Below are 20,445 nucleotides of genomic sequence, written 5' to 3'. Positions count from 1 at the left end.
GGAATTTTTAGTATTTCTGATGACTTTTGAATGATCCAGCATGAAATCGTATTCACTGTAGGCCATTTTTGTATTCTGCCATAGTATACTTGATGTTTTGTCTCTATTGTATGTGCTATTAGTCCTGATTTATGTTTTTTTTTCTCTCCATATCATTGATGTGCATACATATCTCTCCTGACCAGCCCTATCTGTCCAATGCGAATTCCACATGAACAAGCAATCCTGTATACTCCCAGTTTTTGAGTGGTTAATTTGGAGGTTCACCACTCATTTGTGATAAGATTTTGATGAGATGCACCAGATTTTTTACTAGGATTATGGTGAGATAGGGGATGTATGTATATACGAGGTGTGACAATTTAATTCCCAGAATATACCTGTAAAAAAACCTACATTCTGAACTATACGTTAGTGGCTACTCTTGCCTTTGAAGTAGTCCCTTCGTGCATTTATACACTGGTTTAGATGGTGTTTCCATGAAGCCCCATCATGCATTTATACACTGGTTTAAATGTTGGAAACAGGCCTAGAACTCTTTTTCTGGAATACTCTTCAGTTCCTTTATCACAATATTATTAAAAGAACACATAAGACCACAGTAATAACTTTTTAATTAATATGGTACAGATATTTCATACTAAAACTAATAGCACATCTTCAGTGTCACACAAACACACACCTTTATCACAGTTATAGGAATGGAATACAAGTAACGAACATTCGGTGAATCACCTATTAAAATACAATTGTTGCTGTGTGCTAGGAAATGATAGAAAATAATAATTAATTAATATTTAAGATAATTGGGTTTTTTATTTTATTAATTACATAAAATAAAAGTCTCCCAGATCTTTGAGAGAGAAAGACAATCATTTCAGTTTAAATTCGGTGCGTAAAATAGCTTCACAACTTTCTTTAAAAAGGTGTTCATATTTGAACCTGCATCTATGGAGGAGAATAGCTTTATCCCACTGGATATTATGAGTTGTGTTAATACTGTGTTGTGCTAGACCAGACTTCTGAGGTTTGTTGTATTCAATATAATATTGATGTTCTTTAATTCTTTTTTCCACAGAACGGCCAGTTTGTCCAAAATAAGAAACATCGCATTCACATGGTATTTGGTAAACGCCAGCCAAACAAAGGTAGAGATGAGAGTTTATCTTCTGTAGAAGGCAATAAAGAGGACATTTCGTTGATAGGAACATACATCGGAATCAATTGGTACTTTTTCAAAATTCTACCTATAGGTTCTGAGATTCCTGGAATGTAAGGATTGGAACTTTGCAGACTGTTGAAGAAACCTTAGGTATTGGAACATAAGATTCAATTATCTGTTGGACTTGATTTGGGTTGTAATTATTTGATTCCATTAACATTTTAATGATGGAAAGTTCTTATTGTAAGATTACTGGAGAAGAGCAAACTTTATGTGCTCTATTAATTAGAGATTTAAGAATGCCAAATATTTGAGATGTGCGGTGAGCAGACTTTTTATGAATGTATCTGCCAATAAATGTGGACTTTCGAAAGACGTTTGTAGATAAGGAACCAGAAGTTCGAGTAAGGAGGATGTCCAAAAAAGTTAAAGTACCAGAATTTTCTTCTTCCGTGGTTTTCCAGGAAGGTTAGGAAAACTATCTGTTTTACAAGGTAAGCTTCAAGCACGGATTGCCTTCCTCAAAAAATGTCGTGACGTGAAAGTTATTCCTATAATATTGAAGTTTGCTAGGTTTAAAGAAACAATTCGGTCTCCTGGAGCCCACTCTATTTACATTCGTGCAAGTTTTTCCTTAATTTGTAACCAACTTCATACTGCCAAAAAAGAATTAGCTTCTAATATTAAGTCTATTTTGGATCTCGAAGAAGAAATTTCAGCTGTTCTTAATGATGAATTACTAAATATTGTTCTTCGTTTATCAAAACAATCTTTAACCCATTCTTACAAAAGAAATTTTCACAGACTTATGCAAAAATATAATTCTTTATTTCACAAGCAAAAGAAAAAATTAGCCTCTGACATCACATCTACTAATAAATGGATTGTTAATATTTCCAATGCCGAAACCAGTGCATTAGCAAATGGCCTTGATTTTGCAGTTATTCCTACATGCATTCTATATCTTGATGTTTTACATAATAGTGTAGCTCAGTGGATGTGGCGTTTGCATACCACAGTGCTTAACCGTACGAAAGAAGACTTCTTGATTTCGAATCTAGTCAGCGACTAGAAGAAATTTTTTATCGTAAGAAAAATAAGAGTATGATAGTGAGTGTAAACAAAATGAAAGAGCGAGTGTTGTACGGAGATTCTTTAGTAAGAGGTGTGATAGATGAGATTTTAACAAAAGCGTACCAACCTGGTGCGAACGTTAAGGATGTAAACGAGTCAATTAGAATGCAAAAACAGAGGGTGAAAGAATTGATAGTAGTAGTAGCAGGAACGAATGATTTGAAAGGAGACAAAATGGCTAAGAGAGAGGATTTGAAGGAATTACTTGAGGTAGCAAAAGAGAAGAGTGAGAGATTTAGGATGGTGAGTCTTCTTGATGGGGAGTAGGTGGAGAGGATCCAGAGACGAGTGACCAAGATGGTAGCATGTCTATGGAATGAACTTTATGAGAACAGTTGAAGATTTGTGTGTTGCAGAAATTGGTTGATAGGCGGAAAAGGGTGATAGGATTGAGACATTCAAATTACTGAAGGGTTTCTATAAGATTAATTCAGAAGATATTTTTGGGAATAGGACTGGTGGTGGGAGGACTAGGGGCCATACATGGAAGCTGGGCAAGAGTGTGGTTAGCAAGGGTGTTAGAGCTAGGTTTTTACTTGGAGAGTGGTGAATGAGTGGAATAAGCTGCCAGAGTCTGTTGTGGGTGCCACGAATGTGAATGAGTTCAAGGTGAGGTATGATAGATAGTGTGTGAATGTCGAATAGTTGTTCTTGACATGATATTAGGGCCTCCCTCGATGAGTCTAAGGACTCCTTGGAGTTGCCCATAATAATATAGAATGCAATCTGTCAGGACTTTCTAACGATGATACTAACAAACTTCGTTTTGAAGTTGCGACTTCGTTATTTAAAAGCAAATTACCTCCATGCAACTTATCAAATGCTGAAATCAAAAGACTAACTTCTTTAAGAAGAGATAATAACATATCTATTTCTAAGGCCGATAAAGAAAAAACTATTCTAATCATGAATAAGACTGACTATGAGACAAAAGTATCCAGCCTTTTAGAAGACACCTCTACCTACCAAATGATCATGCATAATCCTACAAATTCACTAATTAAACAATTAAATAAATTATTCCATGAGGTTATCATTTGGGACCCAAATTATGTGGATAAATTATGCACCCACTTTGGAAGAACTCCCCGTCAATATGGACTCCCGAAAATCCATAAAGAAAGCTATCCAGTGCGACCTATCGTGAATTTCATCGATTCTCCTACCTATCGAATTGCAAAATTCTTGTCACATTCTTTAAGTGCTCTCACTGGACATTCCAGATCCTACATAAAAAATTGAACAGATTTTCTTGAAAAAATCAAAGAGTCTGAGTTACTAGTCAGTTTCAACATTGTTTCTCTGTTTAACAATATTCCATTAGCCGACACAATCAAATTATTATATGAAGATTATCCTCCAGATATCACAAAGATTTTCGAATTCCAGCTAAAATATCCATTCAGGTTATTTTAGCTGGAAAAACAAGATCTACAAACAAGTTGAAGGTATTGCCATGGGCAGCCCTCTGTCTCCACCTCTGGCAAACTACTTTTTGAAACAATTCGAAGACACTATTTTTCATCCATTCATCCCCAACCATCTCTTTGGTATCGTTATGTCGAATGTTTTCGCTATTTGGTCACATACTGAAGATGAGCTTTCCACCTTTCTACAATAGATAAATAGCCTTCACCCACGTGTTCAATTCACCATGGATAAAGAAAATTCTGGTACTTTACCTTTTTTTGGACATCCTCCTTACTCGAACTTCTTCTGTTACCTTATCTACAAGCGTCTTTCGAAAACCCACATTTAATGGCAGATACATTCATAAAAGTCTGCTCACCACACATCTCAAAAATTTGGCATTCTTAAATCTCTAATTAATAGAGCACATAAAGTTTGCTCTTCTCCAGTAATCTTACAACAAGAACTTTCCATCATTAAAAAGTTAATGGAATCAAATAATTACAACCCAAATCAAGTCCAACAGATAATTGAATCTTATGTTCCAATACCTAAGGTTTCTTCAACAGTCTGCAAAGTTCCAATCCCTTACATTCCAGGAATCTCAGAACCTATAGGTAGAATTTTGAAAAAGTACCAATTGATTCCCACGTATGTTCCTATCAACAAAATGTCCTCTTTATTGCCTTCTACAGAAGATAAACTCTCATCTCTACCTTTGTTTGGCTAGCATTTACCAAATACCATATGAATACGATGTTTCTTATTTTGGACAAACTGGCCATTCTGTGGAAAAAAGAATTAAAGAACATCAATATTTTGTTGAATACAACAAACCTCAGAAGTCTGGGCTAGCACAACACAGTATTAACACAACTCATAATATCCAGTGGGATAAAGCTATTCTCCTCCATAGATGCAGGTTCAAATATGAATGCCTTTTTAAAGAAAGTTGTGAAGATATTTTACACCGACCGAATTTAAACCGAAATGATTGTCTCTCTCTCTCTCAAAGATCTGAGAAACTTTTATTTTATGTAATCAATAAAAAAAGCCAATAATCTTAAATATTAATTATTATTTTCTATCATTTCCTGGCACGCGGCAACAATTGTATTTTAATAGGTGATTCACCGAATGTTCGTTACTTGTATTCCATTCCTATAACTGTGATAAAAGTGTGTGTTTGTGTGACACTGAAGATGTACTATTAGTTTTAGTATGAAATATCTGTACCTTATTAATTAAAAAGTTATTATTGTGGTCTTATGTGTTCTTTTAATAATTATACTATGCCACAGGTACCTCTAAAAATATTTATCACAATATGCTGGATATCAGCGATGTTAGAAAATCTTCATCCTTTTAGCACAGTCTTTAATTTTGGAAGAGCCAGAAATCACAAGGAGCTAAGTCGGGTGAATAAGCAGGATGACCTAATTCTGTAATCAATTTTTTAGCCAGAAACTTTCTCACAATGAGCGCACTATGGCTTGGAGCATTGTTACGATGGATGATCCACTTGTCATGCCACAATTCAGGTCTTTTTCTCTGAACAGAACCTCATAATCTTTTTAGCACCTCTAAATAGCATTGTTGGTTGACTGTTTGTCCCTGTACAATAAATTCATAGTGGACTATCATCTTGTGATTAAAGAAATACACCAGCATGGTCTTGAACTGCGAATGTGACATGCATGCTTTTTTTTCAGATGTGGTGAACTCAGAGTCACTGCATGCTCTGGCATTTTCTTTCAGAGTCTTACTGAAAGCACTAGGTTTTGTCACCTGTAATTAATCTCAGAAACATGTGCTTATTTGCAGAAAGATCATTCGCAATTTAAAGCTGCTGCCACTGCTTCTGTTCATCCATCAAATTCCAAGGCACAAACTTTGCAGAAATCTTTCTCATACCCAATTCTTCAGTTAAAATTACCCTGAATGTTTCTCAGTTAATTTGCAATTCATCAACCATTAATACCAAATCTTGCACTCTGTTCACATTTGCGTCTGTCATTTTTGTTTTTGGCTGCCCACTTCTGGGGTCGTCATTCACATCTTCTTACCCACCTTTGAATCTCTTATGCCACTCAAAGACACTTGACTTTTTCAGAGCATCCACACCATATGCCCACTTTCAACACCTCTATTTCAGTAACAGTTTTGCTGATTTTCATACAAAATATGATGTTAACATGCTGCTTCAAATTTCGATCACACATTTTTACACCGAAGTTTACAAGCAGATCTCTATTGTTTTTGCAATAGCCAACTTGCAAATGGCTCTATTGACTTGAGGTTTATGCATGCATTAGTTAAAACCTGTACAAAGATGACTCCAACCATGGGCGACACTATGCGGCCGTTCCAGGAATTAAATTGTCACAACTTGTATATTTTCTTAAGGCTTCTAATTCTCATCTATTCTTCTAATAACTGAGGACTAAAGAAAGAAGTTCAAGTAGAGATTATAATCAATTAGTCCTGATTATAATTTGATCAATATTTCCTTTTAAATGGTAATATGTATTATTATTATTATTATTATTATTATTATTATTGTACTGGTATCTCCATGGAGTTCCGAAGATGCATTTTGGGAGACCCACACAATCTCTCATACCTCTCCTTGAACCTATTAACAGATAAGTACTCACAGCTGACTCTGGCAACCCATTCCACTCATTCACAACTCTCCAAGCAAAATTTTTTTCTCACACCCCTACTAACCACACCTTTATTCAACTTCCAGGGATGATCTCTTGTTCTGCTTCCTCTAGCCAAGTGTTGAAACATTTCCTCTGGATCAGTCCTATAAAAAAGTCCTACAAAAAAGCCCTTTAAGTAACTTAAATGTTTCTATCATAGTGTCTCTTTTTTTCTCCTATCAACCAACTTCTGCACTCCACACATCTTCAATCTATCTTCATAGGGAAGATTCCACAGATCACTTACCATCTTGATTGCTCACTTCTGAATCTTCTCTACTGCTTCCTCATCTCCAAGAAACCCAGAAGACCAGACCTGAGCACAGTAAACCAGATATGGATATATTAGGGCCTTATAACGAGGAATAACAACATAAGAAATACTGTTCTTATTGTTAGTGTCTTCTTCTTCAATAGCCAAGTAATCTAATGAGCTACCTTAGCAATATGTCCTCTAAACTTTAACCCCTAAATCTCTAACTTCATCTATTTCCTGAAGTACATTTTCATCAGTGTGGTACACAGCTTGTAAACTATTTATCCCTAACTCTTTCTTTTAAGGTTACACTGTGATCAGCACTCATATTTATGAATTTAGGGACAAAACATTTCAACATGTGTGTTTTGTATCCCTAAAGTCATAAATATGAGTATTTATCCCTAAATTCATAACTTTACATTTCTCCACATTAAACTGATACCATTATCTTTTGCCCACACTGACAGTCTCTTTAAATCTTCCTACAAGCTCTATACATCGCCTTGATTAACTATTACTGTACCTAATTTTGCATCATCATCAAACAACTGAATCCTTTCAGGTTATTTCCTATATCATTTATGTACAAATTAAATAGTACTAGTTATCCTAGTACTGAACCTTGCAGCACACTATTAGTCACTTGTTTTTGCCGTGAATTTTGTCCCTCCATATACCATTTTTTGATATCTATCCAGCAGCCATCCTTTTATCTATATTGCCAGTTATGTATCCATCTCCATTTTTTTTCCTAATTTGCATAACAGAATTCCATATAGTATTCTGTCAAATGCCTTTGCAAAATCCAGCAGAATCATCATGTAGCCATTTCCTTTATCCAACTTAGCTATCACTCTATTATAAAAAGGTAGTAAATTACTAAGGCATAGCCGACTCTTAACAAACCCATGTTGCCCCTCATAGAATATCATATTTTTATCCACCCATTCTTTAATTCTCCTTTTGACCAATTTTTTTCTTTCAGTATTTTCACCACCACTCCTGAAATACTGATTGGTCTATAATTTTGCTACTGCAGTCTTAGAACCTCCCTTATGCAAGGAAATTATTTTGCCCTCTTTCCCTATTGCCCTATTTTGCCCCTTGGAACTCTAGTAGAGCTGAATCTTAAATTAAAGATTCTAGTTATAGGTATTGCCAGTTTCCTTGCACATTCTTGCATTCTTAGATTATGTATCCTCATATGATTGCTTTAACTTGCTTGCTATAATAGGTCACTTGATGTAGTTCTTTGACATGTTTGTCACAGATGTCATGATGGTTCTTTCAAAAAACTATAATAGCACCAATCAAAATATTCAGTTCATGCCACTATAATACTTTATTACATGTTAATAATTATGAGAAGCGTTGACTCTAATGTCAACAGTTTGAAGTGGATACAGTAATGAATGAGTTCATAGTTTGTGACTGCTTGAAATAAAGATTTTTATTCAAAATTAAGTGGATATTGAATACCACATTATTTCTTAGCCGAATAAGAAACTCAAAGATAGAAAATCTAATCTATGAGTTTCATGTCGAATAAAAGAAAACTATATAAAGTTCGGCGAGTCCAAGCGTAAGCCAACACCTGGTAGTGCTGCTAGGCAACTCGTAGTAAAGGTGGAGCAAGCTCCGATTACTGTTCTTAGTATTTTCTCATAATATAAAACGCAGCTCCTAGGAGATGTATTATTGTTCTACATTATGAGAGAAGGTCACTACCCAGAATGTAAAATCACTACCCAGAATGTTTTACATTATCTCATAATGTAAAACACATCTCCTAAAAGCTGTGTTTTACATTATGAGAAAATACTAAGAACAGTGATTGGAGCTTGCTCCATCTTTACTACGAATTGCCTAGCATTGCACTGCCAGGTGTTGGCTTACGCTTTGACTCGCCGAACTTTATATAGTTTTCTATATTCGGCATGAAACTCTTAGATTAGATTTTCTATCTTTGAGTTTCTTATTCGGCTAAGAAATAATGTGGTATTCAATATCCACTTAATTTTGAATAATTTAACTTCATCGAAGTGAAGCCTGTTGGCTCTTATTTTCAGTAAAGATTTTTATTTATAATTCTGTATTTGTTAAAAGCAATGTGAATGATAAATAATAATATTATCCCTGTTATATTGATGCCATTTTAACAGGTAAAACATTTTAAAATTAGGTAAAACAAAATATTTGAATACCTGAAGGCTGTAATTTTTAAAAATAACTACTTTCAGATTTTAATTTTAAATTAAAAAAATCTTCAAAAGGATACAATTGAATGAAATTACCATATAAGATTCAATAATTAGTATACTTTAATACCTACTGATTTTTCTTTTTTTGTTTAATATTAGAGGATCCAATCAACGGTTAGAATTTCTAGGAGATACTGTTCTTCAACTAGTAGCATCTGAATATTTATATAAATATTTTCCTGATCACCACGAAGGCCATCTCTCGGTAATTTTGAAAAACCTGTTTGTTTACATTAAAGCAGTTCTTTGAAAAACTTCTGTTATTATTATTAACTTATAGACAGGCTAAAATGTTGGACATTATTTATCTCTAATCATAAAAAAAGATTTTTATTAATTAGCTTATATTTTGCTGGATTTCAAACACCATCTTCAGAGCACAACTAATTGTCACAGTGTACAAACAACGAGTAGATGACTGTCTTCCAAATTAATTCATCCATAGTTGAGTTTTGGCAATAGTTAAAGTACCACGGGGTACTTTATACACTTCAGGATGTGGGATGGAGTTTGTCCTTTGGAGAGCCAATTAGGATTCTCAGTTTGAAGTGTGGCTTGAACCTCATATGAAGGTTATATTTCTTTATTACTTAAACTGTCTTTTCAGGTGTGCTCCAGATATATAAAATAAAACTAGTATTGTGCTTATGTCATGCATGTTCAAGGAGGAGACATGTAGTATTTTATTTATTTTGTAGAAGCTGCAGCCATTGGCCAAAAAAAGGTGTTGCAAGATTAGTTGAGTTCCATGGTGAGAGCTGCATCACTAGAACAAAATAACCCTTGCTCTATGAATTAGCATTTTGAGGACTCCATACTGTTGGACTGGATGATGGTGTGATTGTTTATGCAATTATCTTTCATTATGCATTGGCTGTCTATAAACAGAAAAAGATACTGAATCTTCTCATAGATCAATGATTAGTATGTCAAGAAAGGGCAAACAGTTATTTGATTTTTCTAATGTTAAGTGTATTTTAGGGTGGTGACTGTTTAGATGAGTTACTTCAGAATCTAATGATTCTTGTCCACGAAGGCCAAATGGCTAACACATATCGTCCACATAGTGTAGCAAACTAAAGGTTGGTGTGAGAATAGCTGTGCTAAGTGCTTTGTTCATTAAATGTCTATATTATAAAAAATATCTTAAGGAATGGGATATATATATGAAAATGTGATATTTGAATTAACCATGTTTGAATCTTTAAGGATGTGATTTTGTCCAAAATTTAAAAATGAACAATTTTTTTTTATAAAAGTAAAGGAGTTATCACTGAGAGTAAAAAGTGACTTTGCTGTATTGCAAGTTTGTGTGGCCAAAGGCTACAGAAATACAACTTATATCTACTAGCCAGAAAAAAGTTTACTTTGTATCGGTCTACTTTATATAAATACTGTTATAGCTCATGTTTAAAAAAAGGGGGGGGGGGGATGTTATGTTGACAAAACAAAGTAATACATTCTTTAATTCTCACTATACATTACATATATGTAGGAATAGACTTTCTTTTATGATGGGTTTAAAATGCATGCCACAAACACAGCTTATCCTAACTCAGTTTGTGTTTTTCTTTCATTTATTGTTCATGATAAAGGGTGAATTTATATAAATTGTCCATGAACAATAATTTAACAGGGAATACAGATAATAAAATTCATGAAAGTAGGTAGTACTCAATATGGAACCAAACTCATTTTTCACACTGCAAGCAGTCATGATCCAGTGTTACTTGTCTTTGCAAGATAATTTTTTTTAAATAACAGTATTAAAAAGAACGTAAAATTTTCACACATTTAATTACACTAAGCTAATTCATGATGCCTGGATTCAATTCCTGTCCATGATGTGAGGAACGTGACATGGTTTCTTCAACTGAAGATGAGCTAGCCAGTCTCGTATGGAGGCAGAGAGTTTTCGCCCAGAGACTTGGATTTTTCATTTCTCAGAACAGGCAAACTGGCCCCATGAACACACAGGGATCTACGGTAATGAATACTTGTCCCTAGGGGGATGCAGCAGAAGAGTGACAAGCTGGCTGCATTAATTCATCACCTCAGTAGGGGACTCTACCTATCCTAAGGGATGGATGAGAAGGGAAGAAAAATTCATGTTGGGTGCTGTTAAACTAAGCTTAGGAAATAGTATATTACAATTGCATACCTATTTAAAGGATAAAGGTGTTTGAAGAATAAGATATATAGATGAACTGCATTATTTAATCTGATTGTGCTAGTTTTAATTTTGATGTTTATAATTATTGGTATATTTTGTTGATGAAATTATATTGTAGAAAAAGTACAATTATTTTTTTTTAAAAATAATAGATTGCTTATTATGTATATTATCTGTACTGTATATACTTATAAGTTTAGTCTGATTTTTAGAGAAACCTGTGGCATAGTAAATTAAATAATAAAGAAACATAAAAACCACAGTGATATCTTTAATTAGTAAAAGGACAAATATTTCATACTAAAATTAATAGTACATCTTCAGTGTCTGTTACAGTAATAGGAATGGAATACAAGCAAAACGTTTGGTGGATCACCTATTAAAATACAATTGTTACCGTGTGCTAGGAAATAATAGAAAATAACAAATTTAATCTATTAAAATAAATGGTTTTTTACATAAGATAAAAGTCTCCCAGATCTTTGAGAGAGAAAGACAGTCATTTCTATTTAAATTCGGTCGGTGTAAGATAGTTTCACAACTTTCTTTGAATAAGCATTCATATTTGAATCTACATCTGTGTAGGAGAACAGCTTTATTCCACTGGACACTATGAGTAGAGTCAATACTGTGCTGCACCAGACCGGACTTCTGAGGTTTGTTGTATTCAATATAATATTGATGTTCTTTAATTCTTTTTTCCACAGAACGGCCAGTTTGTCCAAAATAAGAAACATCGCATTCACATGGTATTTGGTAAACGCCAGCCAAAGATAGAGAAGACAGTTTATCCTTTGTAGAAGGTAATAAAGAAGAAATTTTGTTAATAGGAATATATGTTGGAATCAGTTGATACTTTTTCAGAATTCTACCTATGGGTTCTGAGATTCCTGGAATGTACAGAATAGGAACTCTGCAGACTGTTGAAGAAACTGTAGGTATTGGAACATAAGAGTCGAGTATCGGATTTGATTCCATTAACTTTTTAATGATGGAAAGTTCTTGTTGTAAAATTATTGGGGAAGAGCAAACTTTATGTGCTCTATGAATTAGAGATTTAAGAATGCCAAATTTTTGAGACATGTGGTGTGCAGACTTTTTGTGAATGTATCTGCCAGTAAGTGTGGGTTTTCGAAAGACGCTTGTAGATAAGGTACCAGAAGAGGTTCTAGTAAGGAGGATGTCCAAAAATGGTAAAGTAACAGAGTTTTCTTTTTCCATAATGAATTCGATGCATGGGTGTAGGTTATTTATCCATTGTAGAAAAGTGGAAAGTTCATCTTCAGTGTATGGCCAAACAGCAAAAACATCATCGACGTCACGGTACCAAAGAGATGGTTGAGGATGAATGGATGAGATCATAGTATCTTCTAATTGTTTCAAATAGTAGTTTGCCAAAGGTGGAGACAGAGGGCTACCGATGGCAGCACCTTCAATTTGTTTGTAGATTTTGTTTTTCCAACTGAAATAACCTGAGTGGATGACATATTCGAATATCCTTGCGATATCTGGAGAGTAATCTTCATATAAAGAATTGACTGTGTCAGTTAATGGGATATTGGTGAACAGAGAAATGCTGTCAAAACTGACTAACATTTCAGAATCTGTAATTTTAATATCCTTGATTTTTTCAAGAAAATCTGTTGAGTTTTTTATATAGGATCTGGAATGACCAGTGAGAGCACTTAAGGAACGTGATAATACTTTTGCAATCTGATAAGTTGGAGAATCAATGCAATTTACGATAGGTCATACAGGACAGCCTTCTTTATGGATTTTAGGGAGTCCGTATAGACAAGGAGTTCTTCCAAAGTAGGTGCGTATTTTATCCACATAGTTAGGATCCCAACTGATAACTTCATCAAGTAAATTATTTAGTGATCTCTTGGTAGGTCGTGATGTCTTCTAATAGGCTGGATAGTTTTGTCTCATAGTCAGTCTTATTCATGATTACAATAGCTTTAGCTTTTCCTTTATCAGCCTTAGAAATGGATATTGTATTATCTTTTCTTAAAGAAGTTAGACCTTTGATTTCAGCATTTGTTAAATTGCATGGAGGTAATTTGCTTTTGAATAACAAAGTCGCAACTTCAAAACGTTTGTTGGCATCTTCACTAGGAAGTCCTGATAGATTGCGTTCTATATTATGTAAGAAATCAAGATAAGGAATGCATGAAGGAATAACAGTAAAATCAAGGCCCTTTGTTAAAGAACTGGTTTCAGTGTTGGATAACGGGCGATCGGAAATGTTTACAATCCATTTATTTCTAGACATACTGTCAGAGGTAAGGTTTTTCTTTTGCTTGTTATATGTTATATAAAGAATTGTATTTTTGCATAAGATTTTGAAAATTTCTCTCATAAGACTGGGATAAGGATTGTTTTAATAAGCGAAGAACAATATCCAATAAATCTTCATTAAGAACAGCTGAAATGTCTTCTTCAAGAACTGATATAGAATTTATATTAGAAGCTAATTCTTTTTTTAGCAGTATGAAGTTGATTACGAATTAAGAAAAAACTTGCACGTATATAAATAGAGTGGGCTCCAGGCAACCGAATTGTTTCTTTAAATCTAGCTAAAGTCGGGATAACTTGAGTATCACGGCACTTTTTGAAGAAGGCAATCCTTGCTTGAAGCTTACCTTGTAGAACCGATAATTTTCCTGTTAGTTTAGTAAATTCTTCCCCGTGAAGGATGATGATTCTGATTTTTAGAGGAACCTGTGGCATAGTAAATTAAATAATGAATAATATATGTTGGAATCAATTTTCTGAAAAAGTATCAATTGATTCCAACATATATTCCTATCAAAAAATTTCTTCTTTATTACCTTCTACAAAGGATAAACCGTCTTCTTTATCTTTGGCTGGCGTTGACCAAATACCTTGCAAATGCGATGTCTCTTATTTTGGACAACTGGCCGTTCTTTGGAAAAAAGAATAAAAGAACATCAATATTATATTAATTATAACAAACCCCTGAAGTCCGGTCTGGCACAGCACAGTATTGACTCTACTCATAGTGTCCAGTGGGATAAAGCTGTTCTCCTCCATAGATGTAGATTCAAATATAAACGCTTATTCAAAGAAAGTTGTGAAACTATCTTACACCAACCGAATTTAAATAGAAATGACTGTCTTTCTCTCTCAAAGATCTGGGAGACTTTTATCTTATGTAAAAAACCGTTTATTTTAATAGATTAAATTTGTTATTTTCTATTATTTCCTAGCACACGGTAACAATTGTATTTTAATAGGTGATCCACCGAACGTTTTGCTTGTATTCCATTCCTATTACTGTAACAGACACTTTAGATGTACTATTAATTTTAGTATGAAATATTTGTCCTTTTACTAATTAAAGATATCACTGTGGTTTTTATGTGTTTTGTTTCTTTATTATTTGTAAGTTTAGTATTGAACTGAATGAGGGCATTAATTTGATTAATATTTATTGGATATGGCAACTGCAATTTAATTTAAATACATGTATGATATGAAAAACTTACATGTTTTCTTGCACACTTCAAGTGCATGAGATTTACTGTTTTCAGTAAAGCACCTTAACTAGACCATATAATGGCAGCTATCACTTCTTCACTGAAACAAAAACCAGAAGTGTTTTGCATAATGGAGCATGCACAGAATGAAAAGAATCCTATATTATTGCTGTGAGAGAAATGAGATTTATTTTTGGAACTCAAAAGCACATATTTATGAAGTCTTTCATACAGAAAGAAACACATGTAAAAGTTATCAGTTGTTATGTTACCACAATGATGACAGGCAGCTGTTGTGGGGGCAGGTAAGTTACTGCAGGTTGAGTTTTTATTTACTACGAAAAAATTAACAGTTTTTCATACAAAAAGAAAAATAAAGGTTTCTAAACCTTAAAGGAGGTGAAACGAGAGAAGAAAGTGAAGATGCTTGGTTTATGTCATGACTTTCAGAGAAAACCAGCAACTAAAATTGCAACTGATTCAGCAATTATTTAAAAGAGAACACTGTAGTGTTCAAATTAAGGATTTCATATTATTTTTATTATCCCAAGACTCATGACAGGATCCAAAGTTTTATTTCATATTCTCTGGAAATAAAGCTTCTCTGATGAATTCATTGGTAGCCACCTGTGGTTCAAATCACTTGACAGCAAATTAGATATTTAAACTTCTCATTCGCTGTCAAGTGAATGAGAAGTGTAAATTTTGTGAATAAAACAATATATTTTGAATGCAGTTAGAACAAGGCCAAAAATCTCACCACTTGTCTCTGTTTACTTGCTTGTGGTGAGCAGATTTCTGGAGCTCTGAGTGGGACTATCTGTACCATCAACTTATGGGGCTTGAGGAGATATTGGATTTGTGAATATTTGATCCCCATAAATACAAGATGGTTTAATATGAACAGGTTTTAGTTTGTTAATGATTTCTTTGGGCTAAGAAGTAACATTTTTTCAATAATTTATAAACTTTTTTTTTCTTTTGAGACATGATAGGACACTATAATTTGAAAGAATTATAATTTATAAGTGCTTGCTTTTTTTGTTGTTGTTGTTGTTGCATTCTCCTTATTCATAAGGATGATTGCATTATCCTGATCATCTTTAGTTATCACAGGTTTTCTTTCTTTATTTTTTTATTTTTTTTATTTTTTTTAAATCTTGTATAGCTTTTTAAGGCAGTTATTTCTTTTTGTGGTATATAACTTTTTTTGCAGTTTGGATTTGAGCATGATGCTTGCTGTATCTAGCAGAACATTATTGACCATCATAGGAGGCAGACTGTAGATCCTCTGTTCTTTATTCATCATAATTTCTAGTTTAGGTACTTATCTTGGTGTAATAGCAAAGTAATACCTCAACATTTCCTTTCCTTTTCTAAATTATTTTCTTTACTGAATATCTAGACTCCAGATATTCTTTTGTTATCCTTGTAAAAAAAAAAAAAAAAAATCTTACTTAAATATTATTTGTCAATTTGTGGGGCATGTTTCTGTTCACAAATCATAATATTAATATTTATATTGGATTTGTGCAGTAGGTAGAGTCAGGTCATTCCAATGATATTTATTTGCTATTGTTTTAGGATTAAAAGTACTGACAGGAAATTTTATATGTCCACTTACTGTTCTATGATCGCATTTTAGTTCTACACTACTGTAAGCTCTGCAATTATGAGGCAATCTCACTGATTTTCCATTGATTGAAATATGATCTTGTTTCAACTGGAAGTTCCCAGATCCAAGTTTCAACCCTTCGGTTGAATTATATTGCTGCTTGTTTACAAGCTGCTGCCACGTTAGGCTCTAGACGGATTCTCACACACATTATGTGGCATGTTAGTTACACTTCTGCAGTAGAATTTTATTTGAAGTTAGCCTTTGTGATCTGTCTTAATGACATCGAAAATTTTAAATGCAATCGAACAAACACTTATTTCATGTAATTGAAAATCTGGACAAATGTTATGACAATATTTTTTAGTTTTAGTTAGATGCTGTGTTTGGCAGTACAACACATGGTTTTGCTTGAGTTCTACACAGCACAGTTTCTATGGGAGGGGACATGTGATTCATTAGTTAGTACCGTTTTAACCCAGTTGTCTCTAATTGCACTATTTGTTGATAAATATATTACAAAGACTGCAAATGTCTCTGTACGTTATTTAGTGATACAATAAAACCAATTGTTTTTCTTGCCTCTGCAGTATAGTGGCTGTTGGGGAGGGTGTGTTGTTTACTGTGGTGAGCGAGTTTCTATCACCCCAATATGAACATGTTTAAACTTTTTTTCATGTGTGAAGTATATGTGAAACTTTTTAATTTCTTTTTTCGTAAAGTAAAATCAGGGGTGCGAGTTTTGAGTAAATACGATATGAAAGGAAGTATGTTATCATGCTACTTCATATACACTGATTGGAAATAAGACATTGGACACTCCCATGGGCAAGGTGCATCATGCCATGTAATGAGTCATGTATTTAAATTGGAGGAATATGATGTTCCCAAGTCAGTACAACTGTGTCCAGATGAAATGGCTGCAAGAAGGGAACTGATGGAATTTGAAAGAAATTTTGTGATAGAATGCCATATTGCAGGTCTATCTATTTGGCAAACTGTTAACAAACTGGGTCATCCCAGGTCAACAATCAGTGATACTAAGATGGAAGCGCATGGAGTCAACTGCAAGTGATACCTGCAGTAGATAACCCACCACACTCATCGAACATGACAGTTGGGTGCTATGAACTATAATATGTAAAAACTACTATTCATCGGCTGACATATTTCCTCAAGGGCTCACTTTAGTGAGTACAGGCATGGCAAACCCGAGGTACCTGATGCTGGACCATGCCTTACTTCATGTAATATACATCTGTTATATTATCTGTAGACTGGTCCCTCCCCTTTTTTCTTTCCTTCTTTCTTTTCTTCCTGCTACCTTCCCCCCAGTGCTATTAGAGTATTCGAGGGCTAGGGGTGAATCTTTCCTATTTTGCTATTTCATCTTATGTGGAAAGGGCCTCTGCAACCCTACCACTTTCTTCTTGCAGTGACTTCACTCCAAAATGCTACTATGATTGTGCCTAATAACGCATCTCATGCTGCATCGGCTGCCGTGCAGAATAATCAGAGCCGCGTTCAGGGCTTAGGCAGAGGGTCCTGTTCAAGAAGTATATTACAGTCTCCATCAAAAGTCAGTGATACCGTGAATGAGCAACACAGAATGTATAAGATTAATCTTAGAAAGGAATTTTACATAGGTACATGGAATGTCCGGGGTTTACAGATGGGTACTCTTGAAATTGTCTGTAAAATTAACATCTTGGGAATTACAGAGACCAGATGGAATGGAGAAGGTCACTTCAAAAGACAGGATGGTAAGCTAGTTATTTACTCAGGTGGTGACTCAAAACATCATGGGGTAGCTGTGATACTGAAGACAACTCAGGCAAGAAGCCTTCTTGGTTATAACCCCATTAATGATAGGATACTCTCCATTAGACTTAAGGCTCAGCCTACCAATGTATCAATTGTGGTAGTTTATGCACCCCACATGGATAGGCCTGAAGAAGAGAGTGAAGAATTCTATAAAAACTTGCAAACTGTTTTGGACTGCCTACCAAGGAGAGACATACTGTACATCTTAGGAGACTTAAATGCAAAAGTGGGAAAGAAGAGAGTCAGGCCGGAGTGTGGCATGTTTGGTCTGGGTGAACGTAACACCCATGGTGAAAGACTGTTGGAATTTTCCCGTGCTAACAGATTAGTTATTACCAATACCTGCTTCCAGAAACATCCATGACGGACCTATACTTGGACATCCAACATTGTTAGGTTAAGGCACCAGATTGATTACATCCTGGCTCTACAGCAGTGGAAGACAAGCATCTCTGATGTGCATACTTGTCCTGGAGCAGATTGTGGTACAGACCATCAGCTGGTAAGAGCCAAAGTAAGACTAAGACTCCAAAGACTTCCAGGTCAGGCACATTCCACTAGATTGGATGTTAGAGTAATTCCTAGTGGATTCACAGAAGAAACATCAACTCAGCTGGATGATTTTTTGGAGACCAATGAGGAAATCTCACCAGAAATGCTTTGGGAAGGAGTCAAGATGATAATACAAGATACAGCGAAGATGTATCTCGGCCCAATAAGAAAACCAAGAGACCCATGGATATCAGATTCAACATGGGAACTGATCAAAAGAAGGCGGTTGGAAAAACAAAGAGACACAGGGACCGAAGAATACAAGAGATTACATAGAGAAATCAGAAGAGCCATCAAGCAGGATAAGGAAAAGTTCTATACTAATAACTGTGAAGAAATAGAGTTCCAGATGAGAAGGCATAATTATAAAAGGATGTTTTATTTAGTTTGTGACTTAAAGCACAAGTTCAAGCCTAAATTGAATGTCATCAAAGACAGGAATGGATCATTACTAACAGAAGAGTTGGAAATCAAAAACAGATGGAAAGAATACTATGAGGAACTGTACAGCAGAGTGGATAAAGAAAATGTGGAATCCTCCCACCAAGAAAATTTTGATTTGGAACCTTCTCCACTTAGGCATGAAGTTGAAAGAGCAGTTAAGCAGTTCAACAGCAATAAGGCCCCAGGTGCAGATAAAATCCCAGCAGAGTTAATTAAGGCCACAGGAGATGGAGGGATAAGAGTGTTTCATAGATTGATTACAAGGATATGGGAGACAGGATCATGGCCTAGAGACTGGAAGAAGTCAGTTTTCATACCACTACACAAGAAAGGTGATATGAAGGTATGCAAGAATTATAGAACTATTAGTTTGATATCTCATGCAAGCAAAATTTTATTAAAGATCATGCTGAATAGGATTGAAGCCAAATTTGAGGCAGAGATGCCCGAGGAACAAGCAGGTTTTAGGAAAGGTAGGGGCACCAATGATCAGATCCTTTGCCTTAGACAGATCATAGAAAAATATAAAGAATTCAGACTTCCTCTGGTAATGTGTTTCTTAGACTACTCTTTTGACTAAGCTTTTGACTGTGTTGAGCATGTGAAACTGTGGGAAGTAATGAAAAGAATGGGTTTTCCTCAACACACTATCAGGTTGATAGCCAACTTGTATAAGGAGTAAGAAGCCACAGTAAGAACAGGTGTTGGATTGACTGACTGGCTTCAAATTGGAAAAGGAGTTAGGCAAGGATGTTTACTTTCTCCTCACTTGTTTAGTATATATGCAGAGGACATCATGCGTGAAGCATTGGATGAGCTCAAGACAGGAATTATAATAGGAGGTAGATTGATCAGTAATCTGAGGTACGCTGATGATACAGTACTCCTTTGTAATGACATGGAACAACTAGGACTAATTCTTGACAAAGTTAACAAGATCAGTAATAACAGAGGACTTCAACTCAATTCTAGCAAGACAAAGATCGTGGTTCTCAAAGGAAAAACAAACAGAGAAGCTCTTGAGAAACAAATGTATCTTAATGGAGAAAGAATTGAGGAAGTCAGCAAGTTTGAGTACCTGGGATCCATTATTAATGTGAAGAATTGCTGTTCAGAAGATGTCAGAAAAAGGTTAGGAATGGCTAAAACAACAGTCAGAGACCTGTCTAAAATCTGGAAGGATGGATCTATCTCCATGGGAACAAAGTTGAGGATTTTGGATATAGTTGTTTTTCCAACAGCAACTTATGGATGTGAGACTTGGAACCTAAAGAAGTCAGATAAGAAACGGATATCTGCTTTTGAGATGTGGAGTTACAGAAGGCTGTTGAGGATATCATACACTGAAAGGCGTACAAATGAATAGGTGTTAGAAAGGATTAGTAGAACTTTAAGGCTCC

General features: G+C 34.8%; 1 protein-coding gene across 4 annotated transcripts in view; it reads left to right on the top strand.

The window, feature by feature from the left end:
* The window catches only part of drosha (ribonuclease 3 drosha), a 454,213-nt gene that overhangs the window by 342,097 nt on the left and 91,671 nt on the right, over nucleotides 1–20,445 (top strand). For all 4 annotated transcript variants that reach the window (XM_090395920.1, XM_090395901.1, XM_090395928.1 and 1 more), the window contains one exon: nucleotides 9,034–9,139. In XM_090395920.1, the coding sequence (XP_090252046.1) occupies nucleotides 9,034–9,139 (106 nt within the window). The remainder of the gene's footprint in view (nucleotides 1–9,033; nucleotides 9,140–20,445) is intronic.

Source organism: Typopeltis vanoorti, chromosome 1 (genome assembly GCF_054136105.1).
Source record: "Typopeltis vanoorti isolate ZY-2024b chromosome 1, IOZ_Tvanoo_1.0, whole genome shotgun sequence".
Classification (NCBI taxonomy): Eukaryota; Metazoa; Arthropoda; class Arachnida; order Uropygi; family Thelyphonidae; genus Typopeltis; species Typopeltis vanoorti.
The sequence above is the reverse complement of the archived record's forward strand: the minus strand, read 5'-3'. Positions and strand labels throughout refer to the sequence as shown.